We start from the raw sequence: 27131 nt of genomic DNA, 5'->3' as shown, positions 1-27131 counted from the left end.
ATAAGAAAATAATCTCTTCACCTCTGGATTGATATTTACAAGTTTTAATTAAATACATTCGAAATCGATGAAATCGATATTTTTACTTAGCTATAATTATCACTGTAGTTTTGATAATACTGAAAACAAAAGGAGAACTTCTTTATTTATAGTCATTAAATCAGTCATTTTTTGAAAACTTCGGCTCCACCTTTCAACGATCAAATCCATTAAATCATGAAGGCCAAATATAATTTTGCGTACTACTGCTTCAAATTAAACCTGTTTGTCCCAACTGTCCAACAAGTATAACAATAAACACATATTATCCCCAAAGTTAATGACAATATTCTGAAGTTATATTATACATTGATTCCTCAACACGCCAACTGCAGAAATAAGTTGGGGTGTGAAAAAAAAAATAAAAATTGATTTCACGGTATATTGCGATTTTTTTGGTGCCGATTTGAAATCAATTTATTTATTTTTTTAAATTGATTTTAAAAAATCTATTGCAATATATTGTGATAATATCGTATCATGACTGAGTATTGCAACATCCTTGCCAATGCTCACCCCCCCCCAGAAATAAGCTTATCATAAATGATACACTGTCAAGTCATTGCACTTCTTGCAATAAACAAATTCATGTATTTCATGTGTCTTCTTACAAACTTTATTTCTTCTTCTGGATAGAGTTGTTTTTTGGGAACTAATGAGTACATACTGTAGGAGGTCCACCAAACAGTCTTAAAAGTTTGAATAAAAAACAATGCAATTCTTAGGTGAATCTAAACAAAATGGCCAAATATGGATTATGAACATTTGATTAAGAGAAACTGAATTTCTTTCCAGCTAAACATCGCATTGTCAGTTTGCTATGACGACCGAATATGCATTTTGAGGAATCCGTTTGATGGAGTAAACTGAGTGACTCATTGGCTTCAGATAGAGTCACATCAGGTTCAGTCCTGCAGGGATATGAAGTTTGCACTGGAGTATGTGTAAATGAGCAACAGAAAGAAAGAAAGAGAGTGAAAATGTGCATGAAAAATAGGTCCTCAGTGCCATTTTCTTCACGTGGTTTAGTGACCACATGTGGACAGAAACACAGTTTAAAACATGTGTAAGCAGTGAAGGGAAAGTACCAGCTCAGAGAGGAGAGCTTGTATTTAGTGTTTTGTTGCCCTTGGCTCCTGCTTAGCACAGGTCAGCACATTTCTGCATGCTCAAATCAACCCACTGTGGTTTCTGTGTGTGTGTGTGCGCGCGTGTGTGTGTGTGTCTCCAGTGAATCCCCAGGAAGTTATACATGCTCCCTCCCTCTTTCTACCTCTCGCTCCCTCCCTTTGGCTTCTGTCTGTCCCTCTGAGCTCTGAAGCATCTGACTGGCTCATTGTAAACCAGAGCAACCACATACATTATCTCCCACAGAAAAGCTTTTAGTACTGGCATGTGATCCAGAAGCTCGATGTCTAAGTCGACCATTTGAAAGTACCGTACTCTCCTTCTTTTAAAGTCACAAGCACCTGAAATTACAGTTTGTTTGTTTTTTTTTTATCTTCTTGCTGCTGTAAAAACCCAAATTTCCCTTTTGTGAGACAAATTAATCTTTTCTTATCGTGATGACATTTTTTTTTGAGAATAAACAGTTTCCCCCAAGTAAATAAATACAGTAGTATTTATTCCCTGCAGATAGTGTTAGTAAGCCAAAATACCATTTAAAAAGTCATAATACTGACAGTTTTCCACAGTTTTATTTACATTTACTGGTAATTCAAAGCATTTGCTTTAAATTGTATAAACATTTAGTGTGTGAGATTGAAATATCAGTCCCAGTTTAATTGGTTTTAAAATCTTGTCCATCTGAAAGGGTTTTTGCAAAGCACTGCTTTGTCACTTTAAATAACTTTGCTCCACCCTTTCTTCTACTTTTTAAGTCATCTTTCGTCAGTGAGCGTTGAGCAGAAAAAAGCAGTACTGTCTTCAGGCGACGCCTACAAATATCACGCACAAAAGGCCGAGCACAGCGGATGGGCCTGTGCAGACCTGCACAATCACCTCACTATATGAGCGTTTATTAAGACAAAGATAAATAATATCCTTCTGTAGCATATTATGGAAAAGCAGAATTTTTAGTGATGTTTTAGGAGAAGCAGAAGGCGTTTCCTGTCCAGATTTTATGGTTTTAACCATTTTTTGTTTGTTCTTCATACTTTTTGGGGGAGGCTCACATGTTTCCAAGATATCTGGACTAGGACTGTTTGTTTTTATCTTCCTCACTATAGTCTGTGCTGATTCATGCTGTTGTCACGGTGCAGTTGTCTCTTCACATGCTGACAGTCAAAGAGTCAGAGTCTCCATTCCTCGCTCAGAGTGTGCAGAGGCAGCAACATGCAGATGTGGCAGCAGAACACATAATTGGTTTCAGATCTGCTTCCTGTTTGATTTCAGGCCATTGAACGCATCAGGTTTTTCCTCTCAGAAGTCTGGAAAGCAGCTTTCAGACTCACAACTCCATTGGGATGTTTATATTTAAAGTGTATTAATCACTAACTCCAGTCCTGACAAGTGTTGGGACTCACACCAATGCTGAAGCCTTTCTGTGTACAGCATTTTTTTTTTAGTGCACAAAGCAGACGAGTCACCACTTTTTTGTTTTGACATACTTAATTCATTTTCTTGGGGCTTTGTGGGTGGTGCTAAAACTCTTTCTGCACAGATAAATGTACTTTACAAACCACTGATGCAAACAAAGAATATTTTGTAACACTCTATAATACGATGCCTGTATTAAGCCCTAATAAGCAGTAACTAAAAGTTAAAAAGTCTCTTATTAGGTTATGAAGTCTTTATTAACAGGCTTATGAACATAAATACCGCTTAAATAATAAACATATTTTTAAGGAGCTTTTTTAATAACACTTTTATAGCCCTATTATTGTTAATTAGCATATAATAAGGCCTTATTAAGAATGTCATTCATTTCATTGTGTTAATAACATTTTTTAATATATTAACAAAGCGTTTAATTAATACTCATATAGCCTTGTTAATAGTATTTGAACAAGGCCTTATTAAATATTGAATTACAGCTTATTAAGGCTTTATTACAAACATCTTCTATAAAGTGTTACTGATTGTTTAATGTGTTTATTATAATCAAAGATCCCAGCCAATGCTAACAAAAACCTAAACAAACCCATAGGGGTGTTTCAAGTTTTATTGTAATTTTTTGTTTATTTTTTTACAAGCACACATTTTTTATTTTAGTTTTTGTATTAAAGATATGCTTATTTTCTAAAAAAAAAAGAAAAAAAAAGAAAAAGTCTTGCGAGCATGTGAAGAATCAATTGTATTAAACATCACCTCATCCATAAAAAAAATCAGAATCAGAAATGTTTTTAATGGCCATGTACAGTTTTAAGGACAGTACAAGGAATTTGTCTTGGTAGTTGGTGCACAAAACAAACAACAACAAAAAAATAAAGAAAAAAAACAAAGAACAACCCAGCAACAATAATAATAATAATAATGATAAATATAAAGGTTGAGGGATAAATAAAGGATAGATAGAGAATAAAGGATAAATAGGATATATATATATATATATATATATATATATATATATATATATATATATACAGTGCAGCAGATAATGTCATCATGGAGGTGGTGATCGGGTGGGGGGGGTGGGGGGGTTCAGTGGGTGACTTGGGGTGTGTTCATGTGGATGGTGGCAGAGGGAAAGAAGCTGTTTTTGTGTCTGGAGGTTCTGGTCCTGATGGGAAAGCTTGTCCTGAAGGAGAGCTGGGATTATAGTGTTGAAAGCAGAGCTGAAGTCCACAAACAGGATCCTGGCGTAGGAGCCTGGGGAGTCCAGGTGCTGGAGGATGAAGTGGAGATAATGATAATTAATAGCGTATGAATGTGTGTTCATTCATTCATTCATTCATTCATTCATTCATTCATTCATCTTCTGTAAGACTTATTTCTGGAGTCCCTGCTAAATAATAATAATAATAATAATAATAGTAATATATGTTTTTGCACAGTCTTCTGGACAATACCACCTCTTCAAAGTCGATTAGACATTTAACTGTAGGCTGCCTAAAAATATAGATAATGTCAAACGTTTTAATTAATTACAAATACCTACCTTTTTAATGTAGTTGTGAAATTTAAAAAGTGTTTTTCTTCTTATGTTACAAATATGACGAATACCATCAAGTGTTGGTTTGATCTGCTGGATTTACTCTGAAGATATTGTTTCCCTGTGGAATCACTGCTGGACCTCGTCTATAATGGTTCTATCCAAGAAAAACAAAGCTGACAGAATCAGACACACATGAATAAATAAAACAACCCATCTCAGATATACCATGACACCATTATTTCTCAATGAAATTAAGAGGAAATGAGTGAATGCTTCTTTTGTAGTTTTGTTCTCCACCTTGTTCTCTCTTTGTGCTACATACCTCACCATCTAACCAAGAAAAGCGTAAACACCGTTTAACATAAAACATGTATTTACAATTTATTGAGGAAATTTACGTGGGACACAGAATCGTATCCCAATCTACTAACTGTGAACCTATTTAAAACTACAGGGAACCTTTGTTTACATTGAAATGACTTTTTCCAAATTATTATTATTTTTTTTTAAATGTTTTATAAATACAATTGATACAAGGGGAAAAGTTCAGAAACTCACCCTAACTATTCCTAATGATTGTGATCTTGTGTTATTTGTTGACATGTGCTTTTAAAGGCAGACTATTTAGATAAAGATAACCAACACCCTGTTCTCCATTAATATTACATCTGCTCTTTCTTTTCCTGGGGGAAAAAACAGTTTGTTGGAGTTTTCCCAAATGTAAACAGTGTTCCTGAAATGTAATCATTGGAAATTTAGAATCACAGGTTGTTTGTCATGTTGTTTGACCTCACTTGTTCAGTGTAACTAGAACTTATGTGTATTATATGAAACTATATCAAGTGGCTTCAGCTCTGTCTGACTATTGAGCTGCACTATTACCTGTAGTTGTTACATTACCACTGCTAGTAGGAGAATGATATGGATAAGTGCCATCTGAGCACCTTCATAGTCCACATTCCAAACTAATACAATTCTTTGTTTATAATCCTACAAAGTATAAGATGGCCAACGAACATTTTCACCGGAGTTGGGGTCAATGACATTTTTCAGTAACAGTTACGTTTTCAATTACCCATGTTGAATTACATTTCAGTTACAATTACAGTGACCCACATTTTTTCCAATTACAATTAAATTACAATATTTTTTTACTCTCAGAAAGTCAATTACAATTTTGTTCGCAATTACTAAAGTTCAATTATAATAAATCACAATTACTGAGTCTGAAATACATGTAAATAACCCCATAAAAGTTAACCTTCCTCTCATGTTAGCTTTCTGTTTGCATCTCTAATGATAATGGGTCCTAAATCAGCTGTAAAATACAATAAAAACTATTATCTATCATCTAATTTATTTCCTATCTATTGATTATCTTGTTATTCTTCTTAATCAATGAAAATATAGGTTTTGGTGTGGGTGTCTGAGCCTTTTTTCTGTCAGTATACCACTGGATTGAATTTTTTTTAAATGGTAAAATGTGGGAAAGCTTGATATGAAACATATTTTAATAATTGTTGACTACAAATGTGTAGAACTGTACATAGAACTGTAACATGGTTCCACAGTTTTGGTCAAATTATAATTGACAATTTTTATAGAATTTTCATGGCAATTACAATTACAAAGTCAATTATCTGAATGCAATTACAATTTTGTTACGATTACAACAGCAACAGATTTTTTAAATTACAATTATAATGACACCATAATTGTAATTAATTATCAATTAGGCGATTACAATTATAATTGACCCCAACCCTGATTTTCACTGTACTTTATCTTCTGAATCTACCCTCTAGAGCCAGAGCAAAGAGTTGGGCCCCGTTCCTGGCCCGAGCCCCGGGGGTCCCTCAGGACAAGGAGACGTGGCCGTCACTCAGGAGCTCACCTCTCCTCACCAAGACTTCCGTCCACCACCTCTTCCTCCTCTCAAACCTCACCATATGCCTTCTTCTCTACCTGCTTTTCAAAATCAGGACGCACCAGCAGCAGCAGCACGGGGAGCAGCACCAGCCAGTCGCCAGGGAAAACCAGGGAAAGGTGGGAAGTATTTATTTATAGCTGTCGGTGTGCAAATTTATGCTTTAGCTGCTTTGATAGAGACGTTCTGTCTGACTGACTGACTGCATATATGTGTGCATTTATTTATAGTCTATATGTGGCTTCACACCCACCGACCGTCCACATGAATTGTTTGTGTGTGTGTGTGCGTGTGTCATGTGTGTCATGCTATCCATTCACTTAAGCTAAGTTAAACAAGATGTGGCCTGCTGGCACATTGGAAGATTACAACTAAAGCTTAAAGAATGCTGCCCTAAGGGGGGGTGTGTGTGTGTGTGTGTGTGTGTGCGTGCGTGCGCGTGTGTGTGTTAACTTGACTTATTGAAGCTCATAGTTTCAGGGTGATGTGTCAGTGCAGACAGACATGAAGAATCAGAGTCCAATAATGCCTATGAATAATCTTTACACCTTAATATCTACATGCTAACTATATAAAACAAAAATTTTCACAATAAAATGTGTCACCTCCATGACCTGCTCTGAAACTTGTAAACTTTGCTGACCAGGTGAAGAGGTTTTTTCTATTAAAACCTGAAATGATCAGTAGTAAAATCCTCCTTCATCACTTACTACCAGGCAGAGAGCAGCTGTTGTGTGCAGAGGTGAGATGACGCTGGCCATGCTGGAATGTTATTGTCCTGGCCACTCGCCTGTCTGTAACACAATGCTCAGTCATCTGTGCACCTCATAGTCTCCATCATAAAACACACATGCAGGGAAGAGGTGATACAGTTACTGTCAGATGACCTCATATAGACTGTATGTTTGCAGACTTTGTCACCTCTGAGAACACCCTGGGCTCTACTCTCATGATGGAGGGAACACATTTCTGGGAGATTTATCCACACAGCAACACCAATGTTGATACAGTGCACGGTGTGCCACCATCATCTTCATCTTGGGAAGAAAACGTTTTATTTTTGGCAGAAGGCTTCAGGCTCTGCTCTTTTCACTGTCTTTAAAATGCAGCTAAATGCTGTTTATAGACTTGTTTTACAGGGTTACTCATCCTGCCAGTTACTTATGATGTCTTACGATCTCTCCACTCCTGTGTCCCATTAGTGTAAAACATTGCACAAAGTTGCTTCTATCTCCCTCAGTGCTTTCAGTGTTATACATGTACTGTTGTATTGTAAAGCAATGCATTTTGCGTGTGTAAAAAAAAAAACACCACTTTGTGGCCAAGAAATTTAAATTTTGTGACACAAAATAAGTATAACGTGTGCAGGAAGTACTAATGAGAAAATGAAAGAAAAATAGACAAAATGACAATAAAGATGCACAAAATGACTCCAAACAGATACAAAACAAGAACAAAAATTACAAAAATACCCTAAAAACAATACATTACACTAGGGGTTCTCAACTGGTCTCACCCAGGGACCTGCATTTTACCAAGGTCATTAAATTGTGACTCAGTTTTTTTTAGAATTCAACCACAAATTATTTTTTTTCTCAATTAGCTGTTGAAAACACACATATATAATCTTTTTTTAAAACATAAATCTCTATATTTTCCTGCATTTCACAGCAAAGTTTCTTTCAAAATAAAAGACAAGTCCAACACGAGAGAAATTCAGTATTAATTTATGTTTGACCAGCTGTCCGTGACCCACCCAGTACACGTCTGCGACCCACTTTTGTGTCCCGACCCACCAGTTGAGAATCACTGCATTACACAATAACACACAATGGCAACAAAAATGCACAAAATAATTGAATAATGTTAATATAATTTAGCGTATAGTTTGCGTGGCCAGTTGCAACAGCAATTGCAGATGTTGTTAAAGAGGATGCCCTTCATGGACATGTCACATGCATAATACTGGACTTTTTGGTGCAACGTGGACTCATCGCGGCTGTTGTAAACAGGAAGTTATTATGTTATGTGTGTTAGTCAACCCTATGCGTTCTTACTGTATTTACAGTCTGCATAACTTGATGAATAATGAAACAATGAACATGTTGCTTTAACCCAGTATCGATCCTGCGCCATTTAGAAAAATAAATGATTGTATGTTATGTCCACTGTATTAACTACTCGGCTAACGGAGAAGTTATTTTGTGCGTACGTTACTTATTTCATTGCCTTAATTCATTATTTCTTTTTACCAGCTCATGTCTGGGGCTCTGTAGACTGGATTTCCTTTGAGTTGAAATCTTGTGGCTAAACCTGATGCTTTCACTGTTAACCCGTAGCATAGCTTTGTGTTTAGATGCACCTTAAAGCACATCATGGTACTTGTTAAAATGACTGTTTGACACTCAACCCGGGGCTCGGAGTGTTGGAGTGTGTGTGTGAGTGCATGGAGAAATGTGGAGAACGGACTCGTTCACCCTGTGTGCATGCTGGCCTATTAAAATAGAGCACTGTGTGTTTTGCTTTTAAATTCTATTCAAGTAATGCAATATTTATGAAGCATGCTATTTCCTCAGGTGAGAACTGAAGAACCTTCTATTAATCACATCACCAGACACACTGCATGATGTTGTTTGTGTGTCTGATGGATGTGTTTCAAACCTCAGATAGGCAGAAATCATTGATTGCTCGTGTAAAAGTGTGCGGTGTGTATAAAAGGGACGGTGTTTTCTTTGTCTCCTTTGTGGGGTGTAAAAAATCATATCTTGGTTTGTAATTGACTGATCTTTATGAGATTTGACTCAGTTATGTCTTTATTCAGATTGGATCCTGATTGCACTTTTTATCGTGATTTTTCAACAACAAAAACGGTGGTGCCCATACATTTGGACCTACTGTATGGTTATTAATTGGGATATACATTTCTTCCAAGCCTTTAAAGCGTGAATGATCATGATGCCATGACCAGGATCTGATCCAGATAACTGCCAGTATCTGGAAAAAAGGATATTTGGTGCTTAGTGGAGGTTTGCGCTCTTGAGGTCTCTTGTTTTCCTTAATAATTTTAGTTCCAAACTGTTCCTTCTTTATATTAAATTGATTTATGAAGTAAAAGATTGTTTTCTCATGATTTTGAGTCAGATCTTGAGATCAAGGAGTATTGGTGATTTTAAATAAGGATCGACCAATATGAGTTTTTTAGGGTCATTGCCAGTAATTAACAAGGAAACGATATTTATAGTAAATATCATTTGCTATAAAAATGTAATTTTGGTGTAAAAAAATACACTTTAAACTGTTGTGGAATAAAGTCTGACACAAATTACTTTATTATATAAAAACAGAAAGTGTAGAGATCTCTTAAAGTTCACTAAAACAAATAAATAAAATGGCTCCCAGAATTGTTATAAATCTTAGTAAAAACTGAGCTGTACAGTATAGCAGTGAAAATAAGTTTAATTGTCTGAAATCAAAAAGTGCAGCATTCGCTTCGTAGCCAATCAGTGGGGGCTGTGGGCGGGACAAATTGTTACAATTCATGGGAGAGAGAGAGAGAGAGAGAAAGGAAAGAACGGTGGAAAGAACGGCCAATACAGATGATGCTGAATTTTGGCCGATATAATCGGCTTTGAATTATTGGTCCATCTTTAGATTTAAATGTTCTGCTGCTTTAATCAACCATTTTTTCACTATTCATTCCTTGTGTAAGGCTTTTCCTGGTCTGTGTTTTGGGAAGATGCACCAGTGACAGTCTGGGCTGGTTGTGATTGGCAGGCAGCTTTCAGAGCTTTCCCACAGCTGCCACCCGTAACACATCAGTGAGCCATGTTTGCTGCTTTATCCATCTGTGCTCCAGTCTGCCCTCCTCCTTTTGCTTGTCCCTGCACGCCTGATGTGCTTTTAGACAGCGTTGTGTAGACTGATATGTCTGAAAGAAAGAAAACGCACAGACGCAAGCACACATACTATCCCGCCCTTGGTTAGCTTTTTTTACTCAAACTCATGCTTGAACACTGTCAATCAGCCCCTATTCACCTTTGTTTCCATTGAAGCACAATGTGAATATAATCCATCATGTGTACGTTATAAACACTGACATATAATACAATGAATGGCACATTTGGAAAAGTGTTTTTGGCAAAAAAAAAAAAAAAAAGTACAAAATTATGTGGAGAAAACAGCAACGTTGACATTCTTGGGTCTGAATTAGGGCTGATTTATTTTGCAAAACAATCTACTTGCGATTTTTTTTTTTCCCTCAATATTGCGATTGCGATTTAATATGCGATTTTTTCTTGTCGTGTATTTTTCAATGAGCACAAGCAATGAATCAATCTGTTTCATAATGAACAACTTCAGATTTATTTAAACTTTAAATAAATATAAAATGTACTTTTTAAAGCACAGATTACAGCAATAAAGCAAACAAATCTGTGGCTTTACCTCTTCAACGTAACTAACTTCACGTTTCATGAAAGATGTAAACATGTGGAGTGCACTTCTTAAATACACTGAACTTAACAGGACAGTACAAGACAGGACAAGAAAAATGAATAATAAATTTAAAAAAAATAAATTGCAGATTAGAAAATTGTGTTTTATGCTATCCCAAATGCAATTAATCGTTCAGTCCTAATCTGAATTTCTACTAATATAACATTACAGTAAAAATGGGATGCCATTCGCATCAAAGCCACAGACCCTCGAGTCCTCCAGGATTTACTTCACTTCAAGTGTCAACTGTGCTGAAGTGGCCTCAGGCCTTTTGAACTCATTCACTTTTCCTGTGGGTGAAGCAACTGCCCTGAGACTGTGACCTGTGGTTAATTATTTTTCCAATCATCTGTGCTCTTCCTCAGCAGTGATTGAAAAGGTGGCGCTCAGAGGAAAGACACACAAGTCTGAAGAAAGCCAAGAATACGTGTTTGAGGTTCGTCCAACACACAAGCAGCTCATTTCTTCCTTACTCTTGTCACATTTCAGATTTTTTCTTTCTAACGTTTCCTTTATTGGTCGATTCCTAGTTTACCAAGTTACCTCCACATGTCTATTTTCCTCCCTGTATCACTCCCTCAGGTAAACTGGTCGGACGGTTTTGTGTTATCTGTTGTCAGGACTCAACAGGAGGTGGCAGAGCTGATGTCTCAGGTGAGGATCCACATGAAACACACTCTGTAGATAAGTCAGATGAACAAATACATTGATGTAGATACTGTACATCTTCGGAAACTTTTTTTGTACGTACAGTATATTATTCGCTAAATTAAAGACAGGTTGACAATAAATGAAAAATAATGTCTAGTTCAATGTTGATGATAACCAGGGTTTTCAGTTACATTTACATTTTCAATTACGCATGTTCAATTACTATTACAGTGACCGGCATGTTTTCCAATTACAATTAATTTGCAATTATTCTTATTATCCTCAGAAATTAAATTACAATTACATTCTTAATTACTAATGTTCAATTACAATGAATTACTATCACCTCACCTGAAATTAATAACCTAATAAAAGTTAACCTTCCTCTTGTGTTAGCTTTCTGTTAGCATCTCTAATGATACCTGGTTGTAACTCATCTGGCCTCGCTGCCGTCATCGGCCCCCTTTGCCAGGGGTCAGCGTGGCGACCGGGGACGGCGTCGGGCAGAAGACGGGTTGGCGGAGGGGGCCGGGTCTCGGCGGCATCTTTTTAGCCTCCTCAGAAGCAATTTTACACTTTTTGCTTGCCTCGGCCATGACCAGGAGTCGAACGGGTGGAAAAATAGTAGCAAAAGCCTTAACCCAATGAGTATATCAGAGCCTGTGGTCACGTGACTGCTGTAAAGTGATACGTTCTCCAGGCATTCTCCAGGTCACATGACCTGGCCAAAGACGGTCCGTCTCTCCAAACTTACATGATCGGTATTTCAAGACGGAAGCCCCGCTCGGAGCATTGATACTGTCAATCTCTGAGGAATCATTTAAAATAACTCTTTAGGTCAAAAAGTCCACGATGTGCCTTTAAAAAGAAAACAATGTCTTATTTAATGTTGATGATAACACATGCTTCACTGCTCCCAACCATACACCTCCATAGCTGGAGATCAGGAACCTGTTAAAGCCTGTATTGAAATGAGATGAAATTTAAAATATTTATTCCAATTTTGTGATTTACGATAACTTTTTTATTGATTTCAGCTTTTGCAATGCCTGAATGGGAAAGGATCACTTAGCAAAATAATAGTTACAGTTTGACACAGCTTCTTATATAAGATAAAAATAAAGTCAACTACAATATGATATATTGTATTGTTATTATAATTTGACTTGGATGCATAATTATATGTACAGTTAGATAATTGAGTCCTTGATTTGTGAAACATTCCATTTTACTGACATCATGGTCAGCAATAGGAGATAGTTACTTTCTTGTCATTGTATCATTTATATATCTGCTAATCCATGTAGTTGTCCTTGTTGCATTTTGCACTCTAAGCTTTCACAGGCTTTTCCTGAAGAAGGTCTGGAGAACTTCCTCCTGCCTCAGTCCACAGAGCTGGATCCCAGGTTAGGCTCATAACAATCTGTTACGCTACTGAGACTGAAACCTACATTAGATGTAAATTAGTGCTTCTTCTTATTCCTGAGTCCATTACTCCTTTGTCCGACTCCAGCATTTTGCTCAGAATTCTATGATAAAACATCTACAGAGAATATTGATGGAATGAATGAGTGATTACACACATTTTAACTTTATTCTATTGTAAATAAGTGGAATGAAACTGTATTTAGTGCCTCCTGAATGAATTTGTTTCTATATTATATATAATTTTGGGTCATCTCCCACCTTATGTTGGACCAAGAGTGACTTTGTATTTTTAATTTTCATCATCATTATTATGATATATTTTCAAAACTAAAAATAAACATTACAAAACCCCATATTTTTTTTTACATTTTAATGTGTTAATTTTCTTTCTCTCAAGTATTTCTGATTTAACTGACTTGGTGACAGTCCAATGCGTAAATTGTCAACATTCAACATTTGATAAGGTTAACTATCTTTTACAACCGCTATATATTCTTTGTCCTTGCAACACATAAAAAAAGATACTGCATTTTTTATATTGCTTTTTAACTAAAAAATAAACATTACAAAAACATATTTTTAACATTTTTATTTGTTAATTTTCCACTTTTTCTCTCTCAAGTACCCCCCATAGTGCCATCGCGTACCCCTATTTGAGATACACTGGTGTAAATGATGGTCTGTATGATCCCATTCATGTGTTTTCAAACCTTCACACAGGTGTCTCAGCGCCCTACCCAGACAGATCCTCCAGCATCGAAGCGTCCAGCTGTTTTTCACCTCCACCAGGCCTCTATCACCCCAATGTCCATCTGCTCCTCAGACCTCCTCTCTTCAAAACTCCCTCATAGTCTCAACATGTCCGTTCACCTCCAACTCCAGTGAGTGTACGACATTATCTCGTGTTGTTCACTGAAGAGTATGACAGTCTATAAAAACCGGTTAGCTCATAGAAAACAGCAGGAAGGTGAAACAGGTGAAGTTTATTCTTGGGTGTGGAATAATGAGGCACCAAGGAGGGCCGAGGCTGCCGCTCAGAGATTTGGCTGCTTGTAATGAGGAGGTGAGACTATGGCTGCAGGAGATTCAGTGTTTCTGGACTGCTGGAAGGAGTAGACGTGGTCTATTTTAATCTGCTGTGGGAATTCAGCGTGGCATGTTTGTGTTGGAAAGCTTTGAGTGTGGTGACCCTGTGTGTGTGTGTGTGTGTGTGTGTTGTCTTTGCAGTGGGTTCTTATATAGTACCTGTACTTGTAGTGTAATGGTCATTTCTCACTTTTAACAGCAACATTCTCAGTGCATGATCTTGTTCTCCTTGAGTTTTAATGAGATTCCTCCTGGTATTTCAGGTTCTTGAAGCAGGTATAAGTTTACTCGAGTTTGTAAATTGGCCGTAGGCGTCATTTGAGTCTGTCTTTGAACTCTGAAATGTCCTGGCGTCATGTCCAGGGTGTATGGAGCCGGAAAATATCTAGTTTCTTACTCTAGTAGTTCCAGTGATCTATGTGTCAATGGGGAAAGTCAACAGGAGCACTGCAGTGTTTGTTTTACCAAGGAAACTAAATGAGACATTTTAAAGTAACGCAGGAAACTTTGATTAAATGAACTCTTTTTTACATTATTATTTAAAGTATCTGGAGAAATAAATCCAATTGTTTTGCCAACATAGAAGTAAATAGATAAACCTCGAGATCAATCCTCACTGCATTTGTGATGATTTGTGTTTTAATTCTCTCTCACAGATCTGGGCTTTATGCAGTTCAAAGGATCCAATCGGTAAGATCATTAATAACACGTTAATAACATGCCATTGAGCTGCAGCTGATATTTACAGGTTGTTGTGGCCTTTCACATTGTCCACGATAGTTTGTTGTGGTTTTGATGGGTTTTGTTTTTGTTTTTGAGAAGAGATAAGAAAAGGTTAAGAGCTCAATGTTGGGACCTATTTCATATCTTTATTGCAAAGTATCAGTAATCTTACATGACTGATAATTAGGGGTGTAACGATTCTTTTTAACGATTCGATTTGATTCCTTTCATGATTTGTTGTTGCTGTTTTGATTCAAGGATGTTATTGATTACTTTAAAACGATTTGATCCGAAATGATTCAGTGACTTGAAATCGATTCAGTCACTTTTTAGCCAAAATAGAAATTCAGTGTGACTGTGAAATAAATACCTTGATATTAGACAGTGCAGGTGAGCTTTCCTAGATTCTTGTTGTTTCTTGTAAGATAATCAGGTATAAATAATTATCAGCATAAAAAAAATGTATTCACATTTTATTTAAATACAGTGCAACCAACACTTCAGTTTGATTTAACAGGAAGTTGACCTTTTCTGCTTTCATTTTCAATACTCAATACATCGTGCTTACATCACGGCATTACTTTCTTGTATCTACACAATTGATTGGATCATAGGAATATAAATCAATGCATCGATCCAATAGATAATACCTTACACCCTTACTGACAGTGTTTTTCTTGTAATAAATGTATTCCTTTTGTATGTTCTCCATGTATTATTATTATCTTTGTGAGGCATATATTTAGTTTTTTTAATAAATGAAGTTATTAATATGACTGGATAGAGATGACTGTGTCTCCTCCCTCAGGGCGGTGTACAGAGTGGCCAGTGTCCAGCCAGTTGTCAGCACTCCAAGCTCTGTCCCGACTCGCTCCGTCCCTCACCTCTCCATCATCCCTCCTCTGCTGACTCCCTCCCTTCCTCTGTCCCACTCCTCCCCCCAGCTGTCCTCCCTCCTTCCACCTGTGCCAGCCCTGTCCACTCGGGGCTCTACCACCACTGGAAATGATCCCTCCTCTGCTCTGTCTTCTTCTTCTTCGTCTTTTTCTTCTTCTCTGCCGTACTCGTTCTCACAGCTCGACATTCACCCACAAACCAGCAGCCAGTCTGTGCACCTGCCCCATTCCCAGTCCCGTACGCAGCTGCTGTCCCAGTCTCAGCCCAACTCCACGGAGCAGAACAGCATCCTGGACTGGCTCCGCCGTCTTCGGCTGCACAAGTACTACCCTGTCTTCAAACAGCTCACTATGGAGGAGGTGTGTGTCATATGATGTGTGTCAGGCACTACAATCAAAGCATCTGATTATGTATATCTTCAACATTATTCATGTACAGTTGTCTTATTTTTAAAGGAAAGGATATAATCAAAGTTAAACAATATGAGACAAAGTTTAAAAATGATTATTTGTTTCTTTTTAGAATCTTTAAACTCATTACACCCTGCAAATATATTGAAACCCAAAGTGAAAGCTAAATGAACTCAAAATGAAAATAATGATGCTGCCTTTGATTTGTAATTTAACAAAACACTATATAAAAAAATTGTGAATAATTTAGCAAGTTTAGAGATTGAAGATTAGACTCCATCCAATATTTGGTGCGTAGTCTAAAGCTTGAATTCATCATTAGTATGTTTAAAAGTTCTTCAGTTTAGTTCTTATTTGTTTTATTCATCACTTCAACTTGTCATCAGTGTTTTTCTTGTGGCCACATGCAGGTTTGGTTCTATAGCTCTGTGCATCCTTAGCAAGACTGTTGTTTGAGGAACATCATGATGCTTGGAGACTTTAAATCTACTAAACTGGTCTAACCTTTCCTTTTGTACCAACAAACTGTTCTAGGTATCTATGCTTGTACACAAAGTTTCAGAAATACTAATGTAGGAACATATTTTCCTGTGTATCTCTCTCTCTCTTTGGTGATAGTACTGCCTGCATTTTTGTTTGGATCTGATTTCATTTAAAGATTCCAAACCTTTACGGCTTGTAATCTGAATCTGCTTGTCTTGCAGTTTCTAGCACTTACAGAGGAGGACTTAAACAAGTATGACCTGACTCAAGGAGCCAAGAAGAAACTCAAAACCCAACTTGAACTGCAAAAGTCAGCAGAGTAAGTACCACTTCAGACTGACTTTTGTTTGTCTCTTCATTCCAATGTGAGGATGTGAGCGTCACCTAACATGCTCAACAGCAACATCTGGAAATAATCCTCAACGTGGGTTTTAACAGAAATTGCATTAGTGTCTCATCTTAGAAGTGACTGTAAATGTTTGTTTGGTCTTGGTCTCGGCCTTAAAAAAAACAATGGAGAAGTGTTCAAGTTAAGGAGAATATAGAAATTCCAGCCAAGTAAAACAGTAATAAACCTGTCTTTGAATAGATTTGCATTTGTTACTCGCTGATAAACTGTACTTGCGAAATTCCACTTCCTATGTCTTGCAGTAAACAGTCCCTGCAACAGTGGTTAACCAGCCAAAGGTGGGTTGCAGAGATAAGATGTCCTTGCAGTAATGAACAGAAACTCACAAACACACAAAACACAGGCGTGCAGGAAAATGCGTCCACATGCTCTGATTCATGAACATGTGACCTCACGGCTCTTATCTTCTGATTATGTTTCCGTTACGAGTAGCAACAGGTTTCCATTGAACGCCTGTAGGTGTGCGTGTGTGCGTGCGTGTGTGTAAGTTAGTGTCTGTGAGTGTGTTTTTGGCAAATCAGGATAAATAGAGTGGGAAACTTTTCCACTGAGTCTTAGGGCAGCAGGGTTAGTTGTTGAGTGAAAAAATGTCGCCCCCTGGTGGTCAGGGGAGCACGAGTAACATGACAGCTGCTCAGGGTTTGTTTTTCCTTCACTTTAGGTTTAAAATAAAAATATGATTTTTAGTGAAAATTGAGAAACTTTTCCATCGTGATTCATTGAAGTTAGTTTTGACCGTGGATCAGTGGTAGAGTGGGTCGTCTATTAACCGAAGGGTTAGGGGTTAGAATCCTACTGAAGCCAAGTCATTGTCGTTGTGTCCTTGGGCAAGGCACTTTACCTACATTGCCTCGTATGAATGTGGTGAGTGAGTGAGTGAGTGAGTGAGTGAGTGTTGGTAGGGGGTTGGAATGATCGATGGCGCACTATAGCAGCCTTGCACAGTCTGCACCAGGGCAGCTGTGGCTACAATAGTAGCTTACCACCACTGTGTGTGGAGTGGAAGAATAATGCACATCAATGTAAAAGTGCTTTGAGTGTCTATGAAAAAGCACTGTATAAAATCTAATGCATTAATCATATTGATCAGATGTCTTCCTTTATTTTCACTTTGGGATCAAATCAAATTTTTATTAAATTTGCATTTTTTTGTGCTTCGACAAACTTTTCATGTATTTATTCAGTGGGTACCTAATAGCTTAAAATTTTTTTATTGTAGTTACCATAGCTACTTTCCTTTCACTTGAAACAGATTTAAGAAATTTTTTTAATCTTCTTTGGAAAGAAAAGTACATTATGAATATTAGGATTAAATATTATTCAAACTTAACTGTGAAAGTTGAAAATACAGCATATAGGAACATTTTCATATATTTCATATTTTATGTATATCCTCTGTATTGATATCAGTATGCCTTTGTGTACCCAGCAGGGAGATAAGGATGGACAATCGTTCCCACAGTGGGATTGCCAGGGTGACCCCCTCCACTCATACAGGACTCTCTGTTCACCCCACCTCCACTGCAGGTAGGGGAGCGGTGGGACACGGCTCGTCAACAATGAGAATAAAAACAGAATTAATCATTTTTTTATCAGCAGTGACATTTTGTATCGTCTTAACAGAGAAAGTTGCATTTACTGTTTTACAGGCGAGCTGCGAGTGGAGGTGGACGGTGTGTCACACCACCACACTCACACGGTCTCCACAGACAGCAGCTCGTCCTCCAGTTACTCCAGCTCCTCCCCTCGGACCCCGCACTGCTGCGACTCCAGCGTGGATAGAACCAGAGACCTTCACAGGCGTACGTTCTCTGACTGCCGGTTAATGTGGACACCAAAGCAACAGATAAAAAAGGACAAAACAGAACGTTTTGAAGGAATCTCTATCAGATCAATAGTTTTAAATATAGTTTTCTATTTGATATGTAATGCATTTCCTAGGAACTTCCAACATGTTTATTGCACTGTGAGAAAACACAGGGTTATTGTTGAACACATGACCAAGCAGCCAATAGGAAAATCTGTAATTTAAAAAAATGACTGGAATGTTTAACTCACTGAAATTTAACAAATACACGTAATTAGTTTCTGGTTTGAGGTTTAAATATTGCTCTTTTTTTCTTCTTTTCTTTTTTAAATATGGTTGACAATCATAAAACAAATCCATTAGCCCCATTAATGGAGTAAGTCATGTAACTTACTAAAAAGTATATATATTTTTAGCTTAATTACTAAAAGTTGGTTTGTAAATTATTTAATTCAAATGCAATTGAAATATTGAAAGTCTCTATTCATTTAGTAATATATTTATTTGTTTATTTTGATTATTTCTTGATTAATTTATTTATGTTATTTCACTGCTTTGATATATTCTCAAAAAAAATAATGCAGGTAAATGTTATAATTCATGATTATCTCTCAACATAATTATACAAGAAAAGGGTTTCATTTCCACTGCTGGTTTCCTTAAAAGTTTGATGTGAGTGAAATCACAGTTACAGATTCCTTCTGGTATTAGAGAAAGATCTCATACAGTCCCATCTTTGCACGACAGGCCTGCTGCATAAAAGTGAGCAGTGATTTGTTTTCAGTGGAGGCTCTTACTGGACTTCTGTGGTTGTTTTGCTTACTTTTTTAGAAGGTTTTTAGTTTGTAACTCCTTTTTTTGTCTGATGTCAGCACACACACTTGTTTTAACAGCAGTGAAAATTACGTTGTCCATGTTTCAGGAGTTTCTGGTCCAGATGCACCAGCAGGAGGTTCAGAGAAGGATCGTTCTGGTCTCTTCATGCTGAGCTCCAGCAGCCCTGCAGGTTCCAGTCGACCCACAGCCCAAGTCCTGCCTGTTCAAACCGATCCAGCTCCTCCCCTTTCTCCCTCCTGCTCCTCCCCCCACCTTCCTTTCGGCCTCCCTCCGTCCCCGTACCACCCACAGTCGAGCTACACCCAGACGCTGCTCTGTCCGGGCTCAAACCCGGCACGGATCCTCGCCGTTCCTCGTAAGCCCCGCCCTCCTTCACTATGCATGGACGACAGGACCAAGTTGCTGGGCTCGGTTCTCCCAGCACCAGGATCCAGCTTTGGGTCGGCGTATGGAGGTGTGAGGCTGGAGAACTTGTTTCCCGCCCTCAGCGTGGAGCGACCCTCTGTGCAGGACTCTGCAGTGGGTCGCGGTCTGGCAGTTGGTCTGATGGTGGAAACCAGTTCAGCTCTCACTTCCACCTCCAATAGCCTTCATCACGTGTCCCACCCTCCTCTTCACTTCCATCTGTCCTCCTCTTCATCGCCCTCTCCATCAGGGTTCTTCTCCCACCCTCCAACCGCCTCCTCCTCATCCTGCACAAAGACGGCTTCACAATCTGGCAACGCTGCTGCTGCTGCTGGTGGCGGCTATGTTACCATGGCAACAGCAAACTCTGTCCCTGTGGCTGCAATCCCAGGCAACTCCTACCACCCTTCCTTGCTGACCTGTAGCCCCTCCCCCTCCTCTGCCGCCACATTGGACCAGGGTTACCCTCACAGTTCCTCGGTGTGCGTGTGCAGCTCCTGCGGTTGTCGGGGAAACTGCGGTGCGTACGGTGCGTTGCCAGGATACGCAGCAGCCGGTTACCTGCAGCCCATCTCCTCCGGGCCGTCCCTGTTTACTCTGAGCCCTCTGCTCCACCTTGGCCCTCTCATCCACTCATCCAGCTCCACCTCACCCTTCTCCTACCCCATCATGGTTCCACCTCCGTTCTACAGACACAGCTCGAGGTCACCTGACCAACAGCAGGGCTTAGGCCTCCACCAGCCCCACGGCATTATGAGTACTGAAGGTGCGAAAGTTGCAGCAGGGAGTTTGTCGTGTTACAACTGTGGTGCCAGTGGACATCAAGCAGAGGACTGCAAACTGCCACCGATGGACCTACAGCAAGGTGAGAAGCAGTGATATTTAGCAACAGCGAAGGTAAATGTGATCTAGTGGTTAGCACCAGGGATGGGGTCAATTACATTTTTAAGTTACAATTACATCTAGAATTACCCATGTGAAATTACAATTCAATTACGGTGACAGTGACCAGCATTTTCTCCAATTACAATTAAAAATAATTTTTTATCCTCAGAAAGCCAATTACAATTACATTCTCAATTACTAAAATTCAATTGCAATAAATCACAATTGCTGAATCTGAAATAAAAAAAACCTATAAAAGTGAACCTTCCTCTTGTGTTAGCTTTCTTTTAGCATCTCTTATGATAACAGGTCCTAAATCAGCTGTAAAATACACTAAAAACTATCATTTAATCTCTTTGATATCTATTGGTTTCCTTATTAGGCTTTCTAATCAATGAAAATATAGATTTTAATATTTATGGTGTGGGCGTCTGAGCCTTTTTTGTGTCAGTATATACTCCTAGATTTCAATTTTTTAAGATGTCAAAATGTTGGAAAGCTTGATATGAAACACATTTTAATAATTGTTAACTACATACGTGTAGAACTGTACATAGAACTGTAACATGGTTCAACAGTTCTGCCTTAAATGAATTGGAATTGTCAGTTTTTATAGAATTTTCATGGCAATTACAATTCTAAGGTCATTTACCTCAACTCAATTTCAATTTCATTACGACAGCAACAGATGTTTTAAATTAAAGTTATAATTACGCCATAATTGTAATTAATTATCAATTACGCGATTACAATTATAATTAGGGATGTCCCGCTACAACTTTTTCACTTCTGATATGATATCGATAATGCAGCCTTGCGTATTGACCGATGCCCATATTGATCCGATCCGATATCAGCACGAATCCTACATACTTTAATTACTTATGTTGTAGTGTGAAATGTTAGAAAAGGTTTGATCATGTGATGTTACTCAAACAGAGAACAATAGTCATCAACAGTAGGTATGAGAAAAACTGACCCATTTATTATTAACCAATTGGTTACACACATTTTAACCTTCAACATAATATCTACAGTATAATTAAATAAATAAATAAAAAATGATAAAACCCTGAAAAATAACCTCAATAAATCAAATAAAAACAAATTATACTTTTAAAGTGCAAACAATTCAAGTTAACTTCAGTTATTTTTTACTGTCATATGGTGGGAACAACTGAGGGTGGGGACAAAAACATCATTAACAAATAGGATCTAACTCTTTGAAAATAAAAATAACATTTTGTCATTGTCAAAATAATCCCTTGATAAACTACGCAAAACAATGCAATTTAATTAAAAATAAATCCTGAATGAAATAAATAATACACATGAAGAAGAAGCCTATTCATTTACATTCTGGCTCTACAGTAAACTATGCAAAACTGCATATTAGTTCCTTTTCTTTTTAAAAGTGCAACTGAAAATGTGTTTTGTGCCTAAACAATTGGACTTTAAAATAAATCCCATATCAAAGAAATAATATACATAAACAAACTATGGCTTTCATTCTCTCTCTTGTGCCACTCTTATCCTTTCTTTCTCACCTCTTTCATTTTGTCTTGGGGAAGCCAAAATGCTTCCACACTTCAGATTTAAAACACAGTGGTGCGTCCTGAATTTCAAATTCTAAATAGACAGTGCCCTTTGCTGTAAAAAAAAAGAAGTAATATATATATATATACTGTAAATTTATTTATTATTTTATTTTTTTAAGTACTGCGATTCAATTTATCAAAGTATTAATGTGAACTGTGACACCATTGAATCGATTCTTTACTTTAATCTTTGCATCCCTAATAAACAACACAATATTGTCCACTGCTCAAAGTTATGAGTTACACAGCTCCAGTTTCAAAATAATGTGATCATTGCGCTTATTCTTCACTAATGTAAACAAATAAACATGTCAATCTAAAAACAGCAAACTAAATCAGTCATTTAACTAACTGCTGAAAATGTTATCGGAGGCGCTTATATTGGTGATTTTAGATGCAGTCCCATAAAATCCGATATTCGTTTTTAGGCTGATTTTGGACCAATATCATTATCGGGACACCCCTAATTATAATGAACCCCAACCCTGGTTAGCGTCAATGCCTCAGAGAGATCATGGAATCAATTCATGACTTGTGGTCTTTCTGTGACGTATGCACCACTCAATCACTGACATAAAGAAAACTCAATCACCGTTAATGAGGTCAAACCTGCACATGAAGGCATTTCTCTTAATAATACACTCCTATATTCTGTATATTATAATCCTTTTTTTTTTTCAGGCTCATTTTTTTCAAACTAAAAAATAGCATAATCAAAAAAGTTACTAATACCCTCCTTACCTCTATAAATACTGATAATTGAGTACGATATGAGTATCTATGATGCAGATAATACTGATGATGTGATTAATTAAATTACACATATTTATTTAGTATTAAATGTAGTTATCAGTCTCAATAACCCTTGTGTTTCCACTCATGTCTGACATGGTCATTTACAACCAAACTGCCTTAGGCTACAGTTACATCTGTGTTATCGGAGCATTTTTAGTTTTACGAGTACAAGTTACACACATATGATAGCCCATCATCCACCATCCCTAATTACTGTAATATGACATTATTTACACATTTTACATTCCAAAACTTTGCTTTTGCTGCTTCAAAATTTAAATTTAATTTGAAACATTTTCTGTATTAATACTTATTTTAGAGGCAAATGCACAGTATTAATAATATAATATTAATAGGGATGTAACGATTAAATCGTAAGGCAGTTAAAAATCGATTCATAGTTATTATGTTGATATCGATTTTCTGAAAATTGAATCGCAGTACTTTATCCACAGTGTAGGCAGCGGGCGGAGTCTGCTAATACTTTCTTTCTGGCCTCCTTCTACTCTTAAATATGTTAATAAATGATTCATTATCCCTTAAGCACCGAAATAATATCTGTAATATTACTTGAATATCTGTAAAAGTCACGTTTTTCTATTAGCTCTGTCTGCTAGCATAGCTTCTCTTCTTCACTGAAAGATATCTGCATGCCAACCGACCACTGTGTTACCAGCGCCCTCTGCTGGTCCAAACAAATATGACGTAAATCAGTGCAATGACGGTTTTTTTTTTTTAAAGTCCAATTGTTAAGGCACAATATACATTTTCAGTTTGCACTTTTAAAAGAAAAAGAACTATTATGCAGTTTGCATTGTTTATTATAGAACCAGAATTTAAATTAATAGGCTTCATTTTCATTTGTATTATTCCTTTATTTATTTCATTCAAGATTTATTTTTAGTTAAATTGCATTGTTTTGAATAGTTCATCAAGGGATTCTTTTGACAATGAAAAATAAAAGGAAGATAAAACAGTATTTTCTAGTTTTTTTCCCAAAAAAAAAAATTGTCTACAGTCCCATTTTGTAAAATAAATCGTGAGAGAATCGTATCGTGAACCCAGTATCGTGAATCGAATCGTATCGGGAGTTGAGTGAATCGTTACATCCCTAATATTTAATATAGTTGCCTAAAACCATGGCACATTTAAAAATGTGCTTATTTTTTGTAGTTCCTTAATTTGCTACATACCAAACATGCAATGGTTTTTATTGCACAATTTTCATATAAAAAGGATCAGGATGTTCACATTTGAATTAAATCTTGTTTTCACTTTTCTCTTGATTTGCTGTTTAGCCGCTCAGTGACTGAGTGTGACATCCCTGTTTTCTCTGCTGTTTCTCAGGAGGGTTTCGTCTGAAGTTCACGCCTCACTCTGACAGTAAAGACTCAGGAGAGTGAAGCACGAGGAGCAGAAGAACAATAACAAGAACATCGCTCGTGCTTCTGCTGAAACTACTGTGTGGGATCAATCAAAACCAACTAGAAGATACTGTAACTGAACGGTGGCATTGATCATCCTGCCTTACTTTTGACAAGAGACGCTTGTCAGAGCTGAGGAGAAAACTCATCAAACAATCAGTGAAAATACACACTTCTCTAAAGCAGCTTCACACACAAACTACTTTTGTATTTTTTGAGAGAAAAACAACCCTGCAGTGTTCAAATGTCCATCAGTTTGTGTTGTTTTAACTTTCTACTTGTACGTGTTTCCTCTCCAACAACAGATGTTCACACACACACACACACACACACACACCAGTGATCCTCTATAAGTGCAACTACATTACATCCACACACAATGTACAGTGAGGTATACTGTACCTCAACTATAAGAGACAAAATGAGAAAAAAAATCTAGAAAATCACGTTGTAGGACTTTTAATGAATTTATTTGCAAATTATGGTGGAAAATAAGTATTACATAACAAAAGTTCATCTCGATACTTTATGGAGGTGTTGATTCTCATCCCGGCCGTTTCACACTGCGAACCGATCCAGGTGAGAGTTGAAGGTCACGGCATGATGGAGTCAACAGGACCACATCATCTGCAAAAAGCATGATGCAGGGGGTCCGATACCGCGGACGACCCCCCCACAGGAATCCCAGAGGAACACGGTCGAATGCCTTCTCCAGGTCCACAAAACACATGTGGACTAGTTGGGCAAACTCCCATGCACCCTCAAGGACCCCACCAAGGATGTAGAGCTGGTCCACAGTTCCCCGACCAGGACGGAAACCACATTGCCCCTCCTGTATCCGAGGTTGGACGTCCGGCAGGCCCTGAATAGACCTTATTAGGGAAGCTGAGGAGTGTGATCCCTCTATAGTTGGAACACACCTTCCGAACCCCCATCTTAAAAAGGGGGACCACCCCCTCTGGTCTGCCAATCCAGGGGCATGGCCCCCGATGTCCACGCGATGCTGCAACAATGACAGCCCCACAAAATCCAGCGTCTGTAGAAAATTGAAATCCATGTAAAGTCTCCAGCTTTTCTACCTCAAACCCAGTCAGAAATCAAAACGTGCCTTAAAGTTATTTTCTTTCTCAAACAGCAATAAGTGTAAAAACACTACAAACACTTGTTTTTTTTAACCAGTTTTATTGTGAATTTAAGCAGATCTTTCACATCTTTGTGACAGTCACCTTCATCCAGCTGAGACGTGGTTGCATCTCTTATTGTAATCCCATATTGCAGCGCAAACTGTTTTTCATACGAAATTGTGATTTTTCTGGGCAGGACCCAGACAGACATGAGGACAGTATAATGTCCTTCATATGAATCTTTCTGTGCTCCTGGCGGGTACAGGACGCTTATTTAAAAAGTGAAATATTGACATGTGAGTATGTTCAACAACTTAGAGCTGTTGTGCATTGATTATTTGTCGGATAAGGGTTTAACCAGGGTTCAGTTATGTATGTTTGTGTAAACATATGTTAATGTATTCTAAAGAAATACATTTAGTTACATTATGTAAGCAGTAGACACCAAAGAAAGGCTGGACTGTAAATGTCACTTCATTGAGGATCTCTTTATCCTTTCTCAGCATGCTCCGCTCATATTTATGTTTATTTTGTTGGGTAACTTTTTTAAAAAGGCTTTTAAAAGTTCTGTCAAATTAAAAAAATTTAACAGAAATGTGTTGAACTAAAAAATGATTTCTCACTATAGCCGTTTGCACAGATTCATATCAGTAAAATACCTGTACTCATGCACTGCTGGCCTTCCTCACATCCACACTGAATCTAATCAAGTGCAGTCACATGAAATAATAATGACAATTTAAAAAATAAACAAATAATATACCCAAAACACTCAAAAATAATTCCCTATATGTATTTATTTTAAGTTATTATACTGTATGTAGCCCAGTGGTTGGGGACCACTGTAAAGGTAAACATGTGGTAATTTGCAAATATTAAAGATTAAGCAGCAAAAAACAACATGTATTGCAAATGTTTACAATAAAAGTTGTTTTATTCGACGAAAAAACAAATAACTTCCTTTTTTGGTGTACCTAGTATCTGTATTTGATTAAAAGCTGAATTTTACACAACTGAGATCTCCTCTTCCAAATAAAGATGAACTTTTATAACCATATTTTAGTTTCCCCTTGTGAAGATGTTTGACTTCTTAAAACTGCAAAAAATGAAAGAGGTATAAAATTGCCGCTTGAAAGTTTTTTTTTAATTTTTTTATCTCTACCGTAAATGCAATTAAGTTGTTCGTGCGCTGCATAGTGGGATATGAAGTCCTGTTAACAGAAGCATTAAAGTATTTTTCACGTTATTCTGATATCACGGGGAAAAGCGGGAACGAACCAAAACAAATACGGAGTCAAGCAAATCACTACCATCATTATCTCGCAAAAAAAAAAACCCCAATAAATAGCGCTAAGAATGAAGTAAAACTATGCGCTGGGTAATGGGACTCCACATCCCACAATGCAGTGCGCAAAAATGTCAAGTTCACGGTGGGGAAAAAAACCAAACTGTCAAGCGGCAATTTCGTCTTTTTTCCCTTTTCTTTTTCAAGTAAATAATGTTATAATCATTGATTAAAGAGTCATACACTATTATTTTGTCCAATAATAAATACATCAATAAAACTCAATATATGACATCATCAGCAGGGTAAAACAAACCTGTTTCATGAG

The 27131-nt window shown here is 37.4% G+C and overlaps 1 protein-coding gene across 4 annotated transcripts in view; it reads left to right on the top strand.

The window, feature by feature from the left end:
• The window catches only part of zcchc14 (zinc finger, CCHC domain containing 14), a 33453-nt gene extending 7003 nt beyond the window's left edge, over positions 1-26450 (top strand). Inside the window, exons 3-14 of one of the 4 annotated variants that reach the window (XM_028449210.1) lie at positions 5941-6181; positions 10922-10992; positions 11139-11210; positions 12543-12613; positions 13356-13516; positions 14378-14411; positions 15265-15700; positions 16456-16553; positions 18073-18170; positions 18293-18445; positions 19373-20557; positions 24318-26450. In XM_028449210.1, coding sequence (XP_028305011.1) covers positions 5941-6181; positions 10922-10992; positions 11139-11210; positions 12543-12613; positions 13356-13516; positions 14378-14411; positions 15265-15700; positions 16456-16553; positions 18073-18170; positions 18293-18445; positions 19373-20557; positions 24318-24373 — 2676 coding nt within the window. In that variant the 3' untranslated portion in view covers positions 24374-26450. Of the gene's footprint in view, positions 1-5940; positions 6182-10921; positions 10993-11138; positions 11211-12542; positions 12614-13355; positions 13517-14377; positions 14412-15252; positions 15701-16455; positions 16554-18072; positions 18171-18292; positions 18446-19372; positions 20558-24317 lie in introns of all 4 variants that reach the window. The other 3 variants (XM_028449211.1, XM_028449209.1, XM_028449208.1) reach the window with 3 other exon arrangements.
• Positions 26451-27131: the final 681 nt, after the last annotated feature.

This window comes from Gouania willdenowi, chromosome 6 (assembly GCF_900634775.1).
Source record: "Gouania willdenowi chromosome 6, fGouWil2.1, whole genome shotgun sequence".
Classification (NCBI taxonomy): Eukaryota; Metazoa; Chordata; class Actinopteri; order Blenniiformes; family Gobiesocidae; genus Gouania; species Gouania willdenowi.
Note: the sequence above shows the minus strand (reverse complement) of the source record. Positions and strands in the feature narration are given on the sequence as shown.